The 14,541-nt window shown below is 37.8% G+C and overlaps 1 protein-coding gene across 1 annotated transcript in view; it reads left to right on the forward strand.

Moving 5' to 3' along the window:
* ValRS (Valyl-tRNA synthetase) overlaps nt 1-14,541 on the forward strand; it is a 394,022-nt gene that overhangs the window by 182,330 nt on the left and 197,151 nt on the right. Inside the window, exon 14 of the mRNA XM_090381628.1 lies at nt 12,145-12,232. Within this exon, the coding sequence (XP_090237754.1) occupies nt 12,145-12,232 (88 nt within the window). The remainder of the gene's footprint in view (nt 1-12,144; nt 12,233-14,541) is intronic.

Below are 14,541 nucleotides of genomic sequence, written 5' to 3' on the forward strand. Positions count from 1 at the left end.
CTTTTCCAGGTTTCAGGAATGCCAAAACTGTAGAGCGATGCCAAGAAGCTGGAAAAACATTTTCTAAAAATATGCGATTGTAAAAGACCAGGAGGCAGCGCAAAGCTTTGTCATCAAGATGTTGTAGCATGACATAATAAATCCCATCTGGCCCAGCAGTACCATTGCGGGCGGTTTTAATGACATATAAAAGTTCAGAATATTGCAGAGGTTTGTTATATGGGAGAAGACGGGCAGTTTGAAAATGAATAGCATGCTTTTTTTCAGTGTTTTTAATTCTTTGGAATGAGGTTAGGATAGGCTGTTGCTGCTGAGATTTCGGCAAAAGTATTGCCCAAAGCATTAGCTATATCTACTGGATTAGAGAGATCTTTCCCATTCTAAGAGGATTGGAGAAGGTATGGTAGGAAACTTACCAGACAGCTGTCTAATTTTTTTTCCATATTATTTTGGAATCAGTATTTCTGTGAAAACTGGAGGCAAAACGGGTCCAGGATTCTTTCTTTGCTTGCTTTTGTACGAAGCGTGCTTTTGCCCTTAATTTCTTATAATTAATGAGATTGACTGTGCTCGGACATTGCTGCAACAAATTCCAGGCTTTATTTTTTGCTCTCTTTGCTGTGGTGCATTTGTCATTCCACCAGTAATTATAATGCTTTCGGCCCGGGGGATTTGATAGTGGTATTGTGTTTTTAGCCACATTTAGAAGATGCGACGTGATGTAATCTGTCACATCATCAATATGTTGGAGGCGGATTTTTTCCTCATCAAGGTCGATTGATGATTGAAATTTTGCCCAGTCTGCTCGGACAAATTTCCACTTTCTGCAGGATTGAATTGAAGGAGTCTTTGCTTTCAGAAATTTGCACTATTGGGAAGTGGTCACTGCCCATGGGATCATTTATTACATAATCACTCTATGGTTGGGACTAGTACTGGTGAACAAATTGAGAGATCTATTGCTGAAGTGTGTCCTGATGGGAGCTGTACGTGTGTCGGTGCACCAGTATTGAGTATACTGAAATTTAGTGCCTCTAAAAAGCTTTCAATTAGTCGGCCCCGTCTATCCAATTTAGGAGAGCCCCATAATGGGTGGTTCCCGTTAAAGTCCCCTAATATACAGAGAGGTGGAGGTATCTGTATAAAGAGGTCTTCAAGATCTTTTAAAGAGTAAGTACGGTTTGGTGGTAGGTAGATTGAGACAAGTGTTATTGCACTATGGAGAGTTATGCGAACAGCAACAGCTTCTATTTCAGTTTGGAGTGGGATATGTCTAGTTGGGATCTTCGAGTTTACTAGGATTGCTACACCACCATGGGCAGCATTAGCGGTATTTCGATCTCTTCGATAAAGGCAATAGTTCTTTATTGAAGGAGAAATTTGTGAGGTCAGGTAAGTTTCCTGTAGACAGAAGGCAACTGGAGAATATCGTTAATTAGGTATTGAATATCGTCAGTGTTGCAACGAAAACCTCTGCAATTCCATTGTAAGATATTGTGGTTCATTTAGGTTTAGTTGAGGATGATTCATCAGACTGTTTTTTGTTTGAGCACTTTTTCCGGTCTTTTTTTGGGAAGCTGGGGCACCCAGTATCCATAGTGTCATTTGCATGAAGTTCTAGTATGGGTTCTTCAACATCTGAGTGTACATCTACTTCCATACTATTGGTGGATGATTCAGGTTTCTTGTTGTCTTTGGTAGTTTTTAATTTTTCTTTATCATGCGAGACTGTCCAAGTATCAGTTGGGATGCTGATTGGAGTGTTGATCGATTCACTGGTTTTAGTTTGATGTGTGTCTTTTCCTGAATTAGATAATGTATTTTTAACCCAATTAGCCATAGATGTGCTGGGGGGTATTGATACATCTGTTTGTGCTGATGTTGAAATAAAGCTTCGAGTGTGGGATGCAAATGAACGACTGGACATGGTCGACATAACCTGTCTGCTTGCCTCGGGGTATGTGACTTTGTGTTCAATTTTATATTTTTGAATTTTCTTCCCTGTTTTCCACATTTCACAGGATTTTGAAAATGCTGGGTGACTTTCTTTGCAGTTGGGGCAAATGGGACTTGATGCTGAACAGTCTGCTTGTGCATGTTCCTTGGAATCACAAATCGGACAAATAGCTTCTCCTTTGCATGCTTGTTGGGAATGTCCATATTTTTGGCATTTAAAACAACAAATGGGATTAGGAATATAAGCCCGAATTCGGCAGTTTAAATAACCAGCTTTTACTGAGGATGGCAAATCTGGGGTACTGAAAGTTAAAATGATTGACCTAGTTGGGACGAGATTTCCATCTTTTTTAGTCATTATGCGTTTGGCGTTGGTTACTTTTTGATTACTCAGTTCTTGAACTAATTCCTCTTCTGATATTGTAAGTAGGTCCCATTCGGTTATAACACCTTTCGAGGAATTTAAGGTGTTGTGTGGAGTAATAGATACTGGCAGGCCACCAAATGTCGTTGTTTTGAGCAGCCACTTGGAATGTTTGGAGTTGGCTGTTTCAATTAATAGGTCTCCGGATTGCAGTCGTTTAACCATTTTTGGTGTTCCAGCAATCGATTCCAGAAATCTTTGGATGACGAATGGTGATAATTTGCCGACAGGTTGGTTGGAGAGAGAGAGAGAGAGAGAGAGAGAGAGAGAGAGAGAGAGAGAGAGAGAGAGAGAGAGAGAGAGAGAGAGAGTGTATCACCACCAGAAAGTTTGGCATTTCATTGCACTGCACTTCTCTTCGGAGCCTTTTTGGTTGGTTCAGGTCTTCATCATTTGGTTTATCTAGCCTTGAGTTTGAAGGCTCTAGAGGTGGATAGTCATTTTTATCCATCGTTGCTCCTTTTAGCCCTGGGGGATAACTTTTCCCCCAGATTACCGGCCCCCGCCACGGGGAGGCAGGAGCTGTGCCGCTCAGAGGCCAAGCGGTTGAAGTGTTAGTTGATTAATAGAACAAGAAATATAGGAAAAAGAAAGGTGTGTTTCCTTTCTGTGTTCTAACTTGTGGTTTTCAAGTATAGAACTAGTTTTAAAGAAAGGCTGTTGATAGAAATGTAGGAACTTAAAAGGAAATAACTTTAATCACTTTACAAGAGCGCTCTATATATCACAAGAATATCGCTTGGCCTCGAAATACGCTTGACACCCGGGGCCACTAGAGATGGTGTAGTCAGTTTTCATAATGCTCATTGATGGGCCAATCAATGAGCATTCTGAATCAATTTTCATAATGCTCATTGATGGGCCAATCAATTAACAATCCTGTCGACCTTCCCCATGCCATTGTTCAATGGCATGGGGAAGGTCGACAGGATTGTTAATGGCACTAATGACAGTACGCTGCTGCAACAGAATATAGAAAAGTTGAGCAGATGGGCTGAGAGGTGGCAAATGAAGTTTAACATTGACAAATGTAAAGTACTACATATGGGAAGCAGTAACCCCAGAATGATGTATCAGCTCAGTGGTACTACACTGATAGTTGTAGAGAGTGAAAAGGACCTGGGGGTAATTGTGCAGGCAGATATGAAGTTTTCTGAGCAGTGGAGACTCTGCAAGAGTAGCTCATGGTGTCTTGTCAATGCTATATAGGAATTTTTCTAGCAGGGATAAGGAGATGATTATCCCCTTGTATAAGGCCACTCCTTAAGTACTGTGTACAGGTCTGGAGGTCTCATTTTAAGAAGGATGTAGAGTTGTTGGAACAAGTACAGAGAAGGGCAACTAGATTAGTGAATGGAATAAAAGGTTGCTCTTACGAAGAAAGGCTTAAGTTTTGCAAATTACAATGTCTGGAGACTAGGCACCTGCGAGGTGATCTGATTGAGGTGTATAAAGGCTCGAATGGTTTGAGCATGCTCAATGCTGATGGGATTCTTCCTTTTGCTCAGAATAAATACATCTATCCTACAGTTGTAGGATAGATGTGAGGAGGTTTGCCTTTAGCCAATGGGTGGTTGATTGCTGGAACAAACTTCCATCTATCGTTGTAGAAGTTGATAGCTTAAATGGATTCAAGGCAGAACTAGACAAACATTTGGAGCGAGTGAAATTAGAAGTTTTTTTTTTGGCTAATGTTACATAAGCTTGCTTTCTTGCATCATGTGCTAATGCTAATGTTGTGGTAAATAGGTAGCTCTAAAGTTTGAATCAATTATGTTGGCATTAGTGGATAATTTTGTTATATATTATAATTAACTTAATCCAATTCACTTGTTGGACATATAACATTGTGATTGTTACGGTATAACATAACATATATTGTAAACTTATTAGCACAAGGTATGACGTAAAACTAGATAGAGTAATACATATCACTGCATTTAGGAATCTAGTGTAATGTTTACAATTAATTAATTAAATTTATAAACCTTATTAATTTTCATTGTTAATCAATTGTATTCAAATGGAAATCATGTTCCAGACTAGAACAACAAAGCAATGCAACTGGCACAAAGCAGTGGGAGTGCCGTTGGTCGTGCGATAACTGAAGGGGCTACTCTCCAATGCATCGCAGCCTAAAAAAAATGTGCAACTTGTGAAATGTTTGCAGATCTTTCTGGAACAAGGCAAGATTTAGCCAAGGAGGATGTCTTTGTGAATTTAGGCATAAACTCAGCTGCCCAACTCAACGACAGAGCTTGCTCTTGTGCATCAGGCAACACAGTAGCAATCTTTAAGGTAGAATGTGTTGGTCCCACAAGAACTAATTATTGTCTGTGACTGTATTGTCAGGGAGACAGGTAAAATATTCTGCAAAAAGAAGAGGTGGAACATGACCAGGGTATGTCTACAAGGGGGCAAAAGTAGATGATGTTGTAGAGCAGATGTCATATTTTAAGGGCACAAAAGGTGATATTGTTGAACATGTTGCACTAATGACATCAAGAGTAGGAGATCTGCAGATTTACTTAAAAAGTACAGGTAAATGTTGAAAAAAAGTCACGAGTTAGGGTTAAATTTGAAAGTGTCTGCAATTTTGCCCAGACACGATAGGAGGGAGTATATGTTGAGAGACTTGTCAATCAATTTGACCCCGGAGAGATTGTGCAAGGCTCATGGGGGTAGAATTTTTTTCAGCTTGGTCTGTGCTTATTAACAGGAGAGACTGCTTCTACAGGAATGGGATACATTTAAATAGAATGGGTATTTGCTGATGCTATCAAGACAGTGTTAGGTGGGTTGGAAAACTGCTAGCCTTGGGCGATTCACAGACTAAAAGATTAACAATAGCCACAGGTAGAGGCGAAAGTGATTCTTGCACTGCTTCTGTTAGAATAAGCAGCAGCCTGGAAAACAAGGTGCTGAGGATTTCATTGTGGAGGTCATTGTGGAACATGTAAATCAGTGGTTCTCAAACTTTTTAATGTGAATACACCCTAAATCCATTATGAAAAATTCTGGCACCCCCAGAACCAGGTGCATGGGTGCTGGCAGAATATTTTGTAAGGTGGTGCATGTGGAAGGACAATGAGGGAATTTTTTTTTTTTTTGAAAAATGCATGAAAAAAATGTTGGACTTTTGGTACAGGATTTTTAAACAAAAAATTTTTTATTTAAAAATTGGCCTCATACCACATTTTATGCACAATATCTATATCTCTCAGAATAATAAATTGTATGAAAAAATCTAAATTAAAGAAATAATATTTATTGTTTTTTCATACTTATTTTAATGTTTTTAGAACAATAAGTACATTTTCTAATTTATATCCAGAAACTAAAATAATTCAAAATTAAAAAAAAAAAACAAAAAAGGTTCAAAATTATATTGAAATTTTATTAATTTTAGGAAAAAATGCTTATTACAATAAAAATATATTCTTAAAAAGATAACAAAACAAAACAATTAACGTGAACCATATGCTTGATGCGATTTACATAGTTCATTTATAATGGGTGTATTTTTTTTTTTTTTTTTTTTTTTTTATGAAAACCCCAAACACGAAAGGCATCAAAACCTATAGTACTTAGTACCGTGCATGGGTTGAAGGAGAAGTATGGGGGGAGGGGGGTGCCGGAAACTTTGCTCTAGAGACTAAACATGGGTTTCACCACTTCAAGCCTCCAATAAGCAAAGTGGTGGTATTTCACCAATTGATGAAAGTCATTTACCACTTGAGACAAACATACTTGCATTTCATTTTCATCCAACTTCAGTTTTTCCCTCTTTTTAGTTTTGTTATTAATGAGCATAGAAAACTCGATTTCGCACAAGTACAAGGTAGAAAATTGTACCAAATCTTGAAGTGCTCTGGCTCCTATGTTGGGATATTCCTTCTTAATTAATATCCAAAAGGATTCAAATGAAATTTCAGAGTATTTTAATCGCAACGTACGGTCATTGCGAATTTGTATTAATTCCTCTTCTTCTTTAAGATTAAACTCCATTTTATTAGATGTCAATTCAACAAATGGATTTCATATCCAGTCAAAACTGTCGATGGATATATCAGGAAAATAATGCCAAATCTGTTCTTCTGGTGATGACAAACTTTTGTAGCGATGGCCACGATGTAAGCCGATGCTAAATTTGATGTTGCCACACCCCTATAAAGAGTAAGCGGCACCCACTTTGAGAACCACTGACGTAAATACCTGTGCTGTGTTAGGGTAACTAAGAGTAAGAACAGCTTTGTGTATATTTGCATGAAAGGGGTATAATAAATAAATTTAACGAATTTGAAGTGCTGGTCAAGACACCAAAGGCAGATAATGTTGGGATATCAGAGACATGGTGTCACACAGATATAAGCAATGCAGAATTAGAATTTGTGAAGTACAATGTGTACAGAAAAGATGGTAAGGGAGGTGTTATGCTGTTAGTTAAGAAACACAAAATCTAAGGAAGTGCATCCAGTTGTTATAAATGGACAGTGCAATGTTGAGTCAGGTTGGTGTGACAAGCACTGGAAAAGCAAATACAGCAGACTCCCGATTAACCGAGACACTTCAATGGGTAACTAAGTTCAATGGGTTAATCAACATACTCCAAATTTAAAAAAAAAAAAAAAAAAATCGACCAGAAATCAAAAAATTCAAATAATACCTAAAATAGGTATAAACAGATATTTTGTAAGTCGTAAATAAGCGACAAGCAGCATTATAAGTCGTCATTGGGAGATTAGTTGGTATGTTGTTGTTATTTGGATTTTTAGGAGCATTAGCAACTAAGGCCATATTGCTGCGGGGATATGCGGTGGTCATTCCCTGACCTTTCTGCATCCTCCATATTTGGGTGACAGGCTTGAACCCGGTCTGATCAAGAAGCATGTGCTACACATTACTGCTCCTGCCCACCTGGCTGCAGAGACGCCAGGGAGATAAGTGTACCTATTATCTTGCAATCCCCACTGTCTTCACACCCAACTAAATGTTTAGTTTGTTTTAGTGTGTTGCATTGATTGTTGTGTTCCGTTGCATCGCAAAAGGACAAATTTTGTTTCGTTATTTATGTCAGTGATGTCAGATTTTTTTTTATAGTAAATTGTTTTTTTTTTTTTTGTTTAGAAATCGTGAAAATGATGGTAAACACAAAAGAGTTGCGTTTTCAGTTAAACAAAAATTGAAATTATTCAAAAGTTTGAAAACGGTGCATCTATTAAATCTGTAAGGAACCATTATAATGTTGGTGATCAAATCATACACAACATTGTAAAAAATAAAGGGAAGCAATTAGATTTAAAATCAACATCGTAAAAAAATATAGGAAAGCTATTAGACTTAAAACCAACATAGCAAAAAATAAAGGGAAGCATCGTATTGGACATGCGGGTAGTGCGTGGTAAGTTTTTTTATCTATCGCATATTTTTTACGTAGGTTGCTGAACATTTTTTGATACAGTAAGTCCTCGACTTATGCAACTACGAATTTACGTAAATTTTTTTTTCACTCGAATTTTTTTTTTTTTTTTTTAGGATTGTAAAATTTAAAACAAACAAAAATAATAAATAAAATAAGCAATCAATAACGACGATCACAGCACGCACAAATTGCAAAAAACCCCAGGGGCTCACATCTGGTGAGTATGGGCTTGGCAAACCCAGGGTCCTGAGCTGGATATCATCATTCTTCTTTTTCTTGGTGATTTCTCTCTCTCTCTCAGGGTAACTTGGGAATTTTTTATTATTAACTATATGGCACAAGGGAGCCTAAGGCTTCCTTGTGCCATATAGCTAATAATACTAATACTAAGGGAGATACGGAGTAACAAGCAAAAAAAATAGGAAAAAAGAGAAGATTCTTACAATTTATTTATGGTGTTTTTTTTTTTTATGACTGAAGATTTCAGTGAAGGGGACTTATTTTACCATAATGACGAAAAACCCACACAATTCCAGCTATCAGTATTATGGCAAATGCAATAACATCGAGTTTACTACCCGTTTATAATTAGATGCATGAACAGAAAAGCCCAGTAACCCGGAAGGTGCAAATTGTTTAATGGCAGTGACCTCCAGAAATGTGCTTTAGTAAAATGTGAGTTTGCGTGAGGTGATAATAGTGTGTTTTCCCCTTAATCCTGTGAAGTTCTTTTCAGAAATTTCGTTTTGACCGTTATCATGGTGCCGACTAAGAGAATGTGACAACACTACTAGTAAATCTACCAACAAAAGGAAAGCCATCGATTTGGATCAGAAAATTAAACTAATAAGGACTTATGAAAATGGCCAAACATTAACAGTATCGTGCAGAATTCAGATTTGTCAATAATAATATAGTAGCAATATGTTATTAGTCATTCCCGAGTTACATAAAATTCAATGAAGTAAGAAGTCCTAGAGCGTATCTCTTACGTAAGTCGGGGACTTTTGTATTTTTGGATTAACTGGGAAATCAATTATCTGGGATTTATTTTTTACCATCTATCCCGGAAAATCGAGAGTCTGCTGTATGAGGGTAGGAGTGTGTTATAGGCCTAATGAATCCTGATAGTACAACCAACGTCTGTACATAGAAATAGGGTGAGCCAGTAAATCAAAATGTCTTGTGATGGGTGATTTTTGCTTCCCAAATATCGACTGGAACTTGGGAGTTGGTCACTCGCATACTAGCAAGACATTTGCGGATTTATTGGATGATTGTTTTTCTACAGCAGTATTTTCAAGAGGCAACCAGAGGGAGTAATACTCTTGATCTGATTATCAGCAGTGTTTATTCGTGCATTAAGAATTTGCAGAAAAAGGAACCACTGGGTGGCAGTGATAACAGTGTACTGATGTGGGATTTACTTAAAGATATAACTACCATCAGGGATAAAGGGAAGGGATTTTGGTTTCATAAAGGTGACTAGAGTGGTCTCAGACAGTTTTTAAATTCTATACAATGGGATCAACTGATAATGTTACCAACAGCAAATTCTAAATGGGTAAACATTCAAGGAATTAATCTTGTAAGCTACTAGGCTTTTCATACCAATTAGAAATACTGTTCAAGGTTTTAGCCTAAATGGATGTCAGATGAACTAGTGAGACTCATGGCAGAGAAGAAAAGCGCATGGGATGCATATAAATTATCAGGCTACACAATAGCCTACGTTATAAGATATAAGCTAGTTTGTAATCAAGTCACAAAGGAGGTTAGGCAAGCGAATTCAGATTATGAGAAATATTTGGCAAAGGATGCAAAGACTTCTTTACAGAAATAAACTCTAGAAGGAATGGGATGAATCGGGTTGATCCACTTGATATCAATGGTTCTACTGTTGATGATCCTTCTCAGATAGCTGACAAACTGAATGAGTATTTTGTGTCTACTTTCGCACATGAAGAGTCGCAACTGAAGTTTAACATTGACAAATTCAAAGTTACTGCATATGGCTAGCAGCAACCCCACAGAAATGTACCAATTGTGTGGTACTACACTCAGGATGGTAGAGAATGAAAAAGACCTGGGGATAATTGTGCAGTCAGATATGAAGTTTTCTGAGCAGTGCAGACAGGCTGCCAGAGCAGGTCATGGGGGTTTTGTCAATGATATACAGGAATTTTGCCAGTAGGGAAAAGGAGGTGATTGTCCCTTTGTATAAGGCAATGGTCAGGCCACATCTTGTGTACTGTGTACAGGTCAGGCGGCCACATTTTAGGAAGGATGCAGAGTTGCTAGAACGAGTACAGAGAAGGGCAACAAGATTGGTTAATGGTAACGAAGGGGGTCCTATTACCAAGAAAGTCTTAAGTTCTGCAAATTGCAACATCTGGAGACTAGGCACGTTCAAAGTGATCTGATTAAGGTGTATAAGGGCTTGAGCAGGCTCAATGCTGATGGGATTCTTCCTCTTGCTGAGATTATGAACCTGAGGAGACATATATTCAAATTGAGAAAAACAGTTGTAGAATAGATGTGCAGAAATTTGCCTTTAGCCAGTAGGTAGTTGATTGCTGGAACAGACTTCCATCTGTTATTGTGGAAGTTGATAGCTTAAATTGAAGGAAGAACTAGACAAAGTTTTAGGAGCAAATGGATGTGTTTTTTTTTTTATGCTGTATATGCTTGCTTTCCTACATCATATGCCTCTGCGGCGAAGGTAAAGAAAGCCTGAGAGAGAGAGAAATTGAGGTGTGTGTGTGTGCGCGCGCGCGCACAAGGCAACCAATGGTTACTCTTCCTTTCATCTTATCACAGAAAGAGCCCATTCCGTTGTTATTATTAGCATTAGCAGAGGCGACTAAGGTAAAGAATGCCTGCACAAGAAGCACGCAAAAGTTCGATGAAATTTACCGGTAAAAGTACTTTGCCGTAACGGCATTTGTATTCTTGCCCGCTTGGTAAACAGATGGTCGGTGTTATTGGTCAGGAGTAGAAATTGAATTCCATGTGAGATTGAACCTCCCGAAGTGGAGGGGGTAACCTAACCTTTTTTCTTTAGAATCATTGGTGGATTAGCGGATAAATTGTTTATAAAAAAAAAAAAAAAAAAAAAAGTCAAAGGAAGCCCACACGAGAAGCACTACAAACTTCAAAAAAATTTTTTTACCGGTGAAACTACGTTACGAACATTTTTTATGACGCCAGAACTTCCGATATGACTCTGTTCATGATTCAATTAGTGATTCTAAAGAAAAAAGGTCAGGTTTCCCCCCTCCACTTCGGGAGGGTTTCAAACTCCCGTCGGATTCAACTTCTACTCCAGACCGATAACACCCACCATCTGTTTACCCAGCGAGCAACAATACAAATGCCGTTTCGGCAAAGTATTTTTACCGGTAAATTTCATTGAACTTTTGCTTCCTTCTCGTGCAGGCTTTCTTTACCTTAGCCGCCTCTGCTAATGCTAATAATAACAATGGAATGGGCACTTTCTGTGATAAGATGAAAGGAACAGTAACCATTGGTTGCCTTCCGCGCGTGCACACACACCTCTCTCTCTCTCTCTCTCTCTCTCCTAGATTCCACACGAGTAGGACTTGTACTGAGGTAGCTGTAGACTGAAGAGAGATGACAGTGGAGTTAACATCATCTCCCTCTCTCTCTCTCTCTCTCTCTCTTGCACACATTCACAGTATTTAGGGTCAAATATGGGTCATCCTCTGTTGGGACTTTGGATTGGCCTTGTATAGCTCTTTGGGATAGTTCTACCTCCATAACTGAAATATCACATTTGGATGGTCATTCAGAACCCTGCCCCTCCCTCCTCCAGGAATAAATCATTCGTGCAATGTCTCTGCACCATCAAACATTTGTTTAGGCATGAATAATATATATTACAGACTCTTTAAAAGTATAAACTACATCTGTATGTTATAAGGTGCAGCAGAACTTATTTTAATGAATAATGGTATTTAAAAATAGTTCTATACGAATAAACTTCTCTCTCTCAGAAAAGTTTATACTTTATTTTTGTTTGCCACTGAATGATAATTTTTGTTCAAAATTATTTATTTTTATAGTATGTATTTTGTTATTAATTCTGAAGTTGACAGTGAAATATGTTAAGGTAGATATTACTATATCTGTATTTTATAATTGAGTAATTTTGAATAAATAATGGGTCTTTTAAAATAATTTTAAGTGCCCTTCATTAGAGTGAAATCCAGTACAGTGATTCAAGATCCCATAGAAGTTTGTTGTAATGGGTTCTTTTTTACTGTGCTAGTTTTTTTTTTTTAATAAGTTGTACCAATATAGATTTATTACTTTTGTATAGAGACTGGTGTATTTCTCGACAGCTGTGGTGGGGACATCGTATTCCTGCATATTATGTGTCTGTAGAAGGGTCAGAAATTCCTGATTTAGTAAGATTCACTGAATTTAATAGTATTATGCATTATCATTGTAGCTTTTTGTGATTCTTCTTTTTTTCTATTTATGCCACTGTTTAGATAATTGTTTGTGTTGCTTCTGTTTTAATTGCTTTCCCTTTTTTTTTGTTAATTAAATGCATGTTGTACAAGGCTTAAAGCATTAAATAAGTTGTACAAAAAAAATCAATATCTTTTCATTAGAACAGGTATAGTAGACAAGCATTACAGGAATATGAGATAGTATTAAAATGTCATAATAATACAAGGAAACAAAACTTATGTATCATCTGCTTTAAACAATACAAAATTAAATAAATAAAAATGAGATAATTTCTTCTATTTTTCTGTTTTATTTACCTGTTACAAATATTTCTTTAATCCCTCTTTATATCTATATCAGTTCTCTGCATCTGCAAGGCTTTGTGGCAATTAATAGTTAATTAATCTATGAATAAAGGCAGACTTCCTTATAACTTGTCTACAATTATATTACATTAGCATTAGTAGAGGCATATGATGCAAGAAAGCAAGCATATGCAGCATCAGCCAAAAAAAAAAAAAAAAAAAAAAAAACTTCCACGTCACCTCCGTTCGTTTGAAATACCTGTCCAGCTGAGCCTTAAATTTATTTAGGCTATCAACTTCCACAACAAGGGATGGAAGTCTGTTCAACCAACCAACTACCTGCTGGCTAAAGGCAAATTTCCGCACATCTATCCTACATCTGTCTTTCCTCAATTTGAATTTATGCCCTCTCAGGTGATTATTCTGAGCAAGAGGAAGAATCCCATCAGCATTGAGTATGCTCAAACCATTCAAGACTTTACACACCTTGCCGGTGCCTAGTCTCCAGACACTGTAATTTGCAAAACTTAAGCCTTTCTTCGTAAGAGCAACCCTTCGTTCCATTCACTAATCTTGCCCTTCTTTGTACTCGTTCCAGCAGCTGTACATCCTTCTTGAAATGAGGCCTCCAGACCTGTATACAGTACTCAAGGTGTGGACTGACCATTGCCTTATACAAGGGAATAATCACCTCCTTATCCCTGCTAGAAAAATTCCTGTATATCATTGACAACACACCATGAACTACTCTTGTAGCCGGTTTGCACTGCTCAGAGAACTTCATATCTGCCTGCACAATTACCCCCAGGTCCTTTTCATTCTCTACCACTGTCAGTGTAGTACCACAGAGTTGATACATTGCTCTGGTGTTGCTGTTTCCCATATGTAGTACTTTACATTTGTCAATGTTAAACTTCATTTGCCACTTCTCAGCCCATCTGCTCAACCTTTCCAGATCCTGTTGCAGCAGCATAGCATCAGTAGTGTCCTTAATAATCCTGCCAACCTTTGTATCGCCTGCAAACTTGGACATTAAGCTTGATATACCATCATCAATATTATTTATAAATACAGAAAACAATAATGGACCCAACACTGAACCCCTAGGGACTCCACTAATAACATTAGTCCACGATGAGCAGTGTCCATTGATTACCACTCTCTGTCTTCTCCCCCTCAACCACCCCTTTATCCATAGCAGAAATTTGCTTCCAATGTTAAACTTCTCCAATTTGTGCAGCAGTCTTCCATGTGCAACAGTATCAAATGCCTTTCTAAGATCCAAGTATATAATATCAATGTTATTCCCTGCATCCAGTTCTTTTGTGACTGCATCATAGTATCCAATCAAATTGGTCAGGCAAGACTTTCCCTTAACAAAACCATGCTGTGTCAAAGCTATAACTGAAGTCTTGTCTGGATGATCCTGCAGTGCTTCTTTAACTTTAACTGTGCTTCTTTAACTCTGCAGTGCCTCCATTAATTTTCCTGGAACAGAAGTTAAACTCACAGGTCTATAATTACTTGTGTCAGCCTTTGATCTTCCCTTGTGAATTGCGGTAATGTTTTCACATCTCCAGTATATGGGTACCTCCCCTGAGTCCAAGGAAGCTCTCGTAATTATGGCTAAGGATTTGCTTACTTCCTTTGCTGCCTCCTTTAATAAAACTGGATAGATCCCATCCACTCCAAGTGCCTTTCTTGTGTTTATCTTCAACAATTTCTCCTCCACTTTACTCTCAGTTATTACAAGATTATCTAGCTTACTGCCAGAGTTGAATACACCTATGGCATTCCCCTCCCTGAATAACTCCTCATGTGTGAATGTCGATGCAAAATATTCATTTAGTTTGTTAGCTATCTGAGCAGGATCATCAGCAGTTGAACCATCGATATAAAGTGGACCAATCTGATTCATCCCCTTCCTTCTAGAGTTTACATAAATAAAGAACTCT

The sequence above is a fragment of the Mastigoproctus giganteus genome, chromosome 9 (assembly GCF_048544385.1).
Source record: "Mastigoproctus giganteus isolate SK-2022 chromosome 9, ASM4854438v1, whole genome shotgun sequence".
NCBI classification, from domain to species: domain Eukaryota; kingdom Metazoa; phylum Arthropoda; class Arachnida; order Uropygi; family Thelyphonidae; genus Mastigoproctus; species Mastigoproctus giganteus.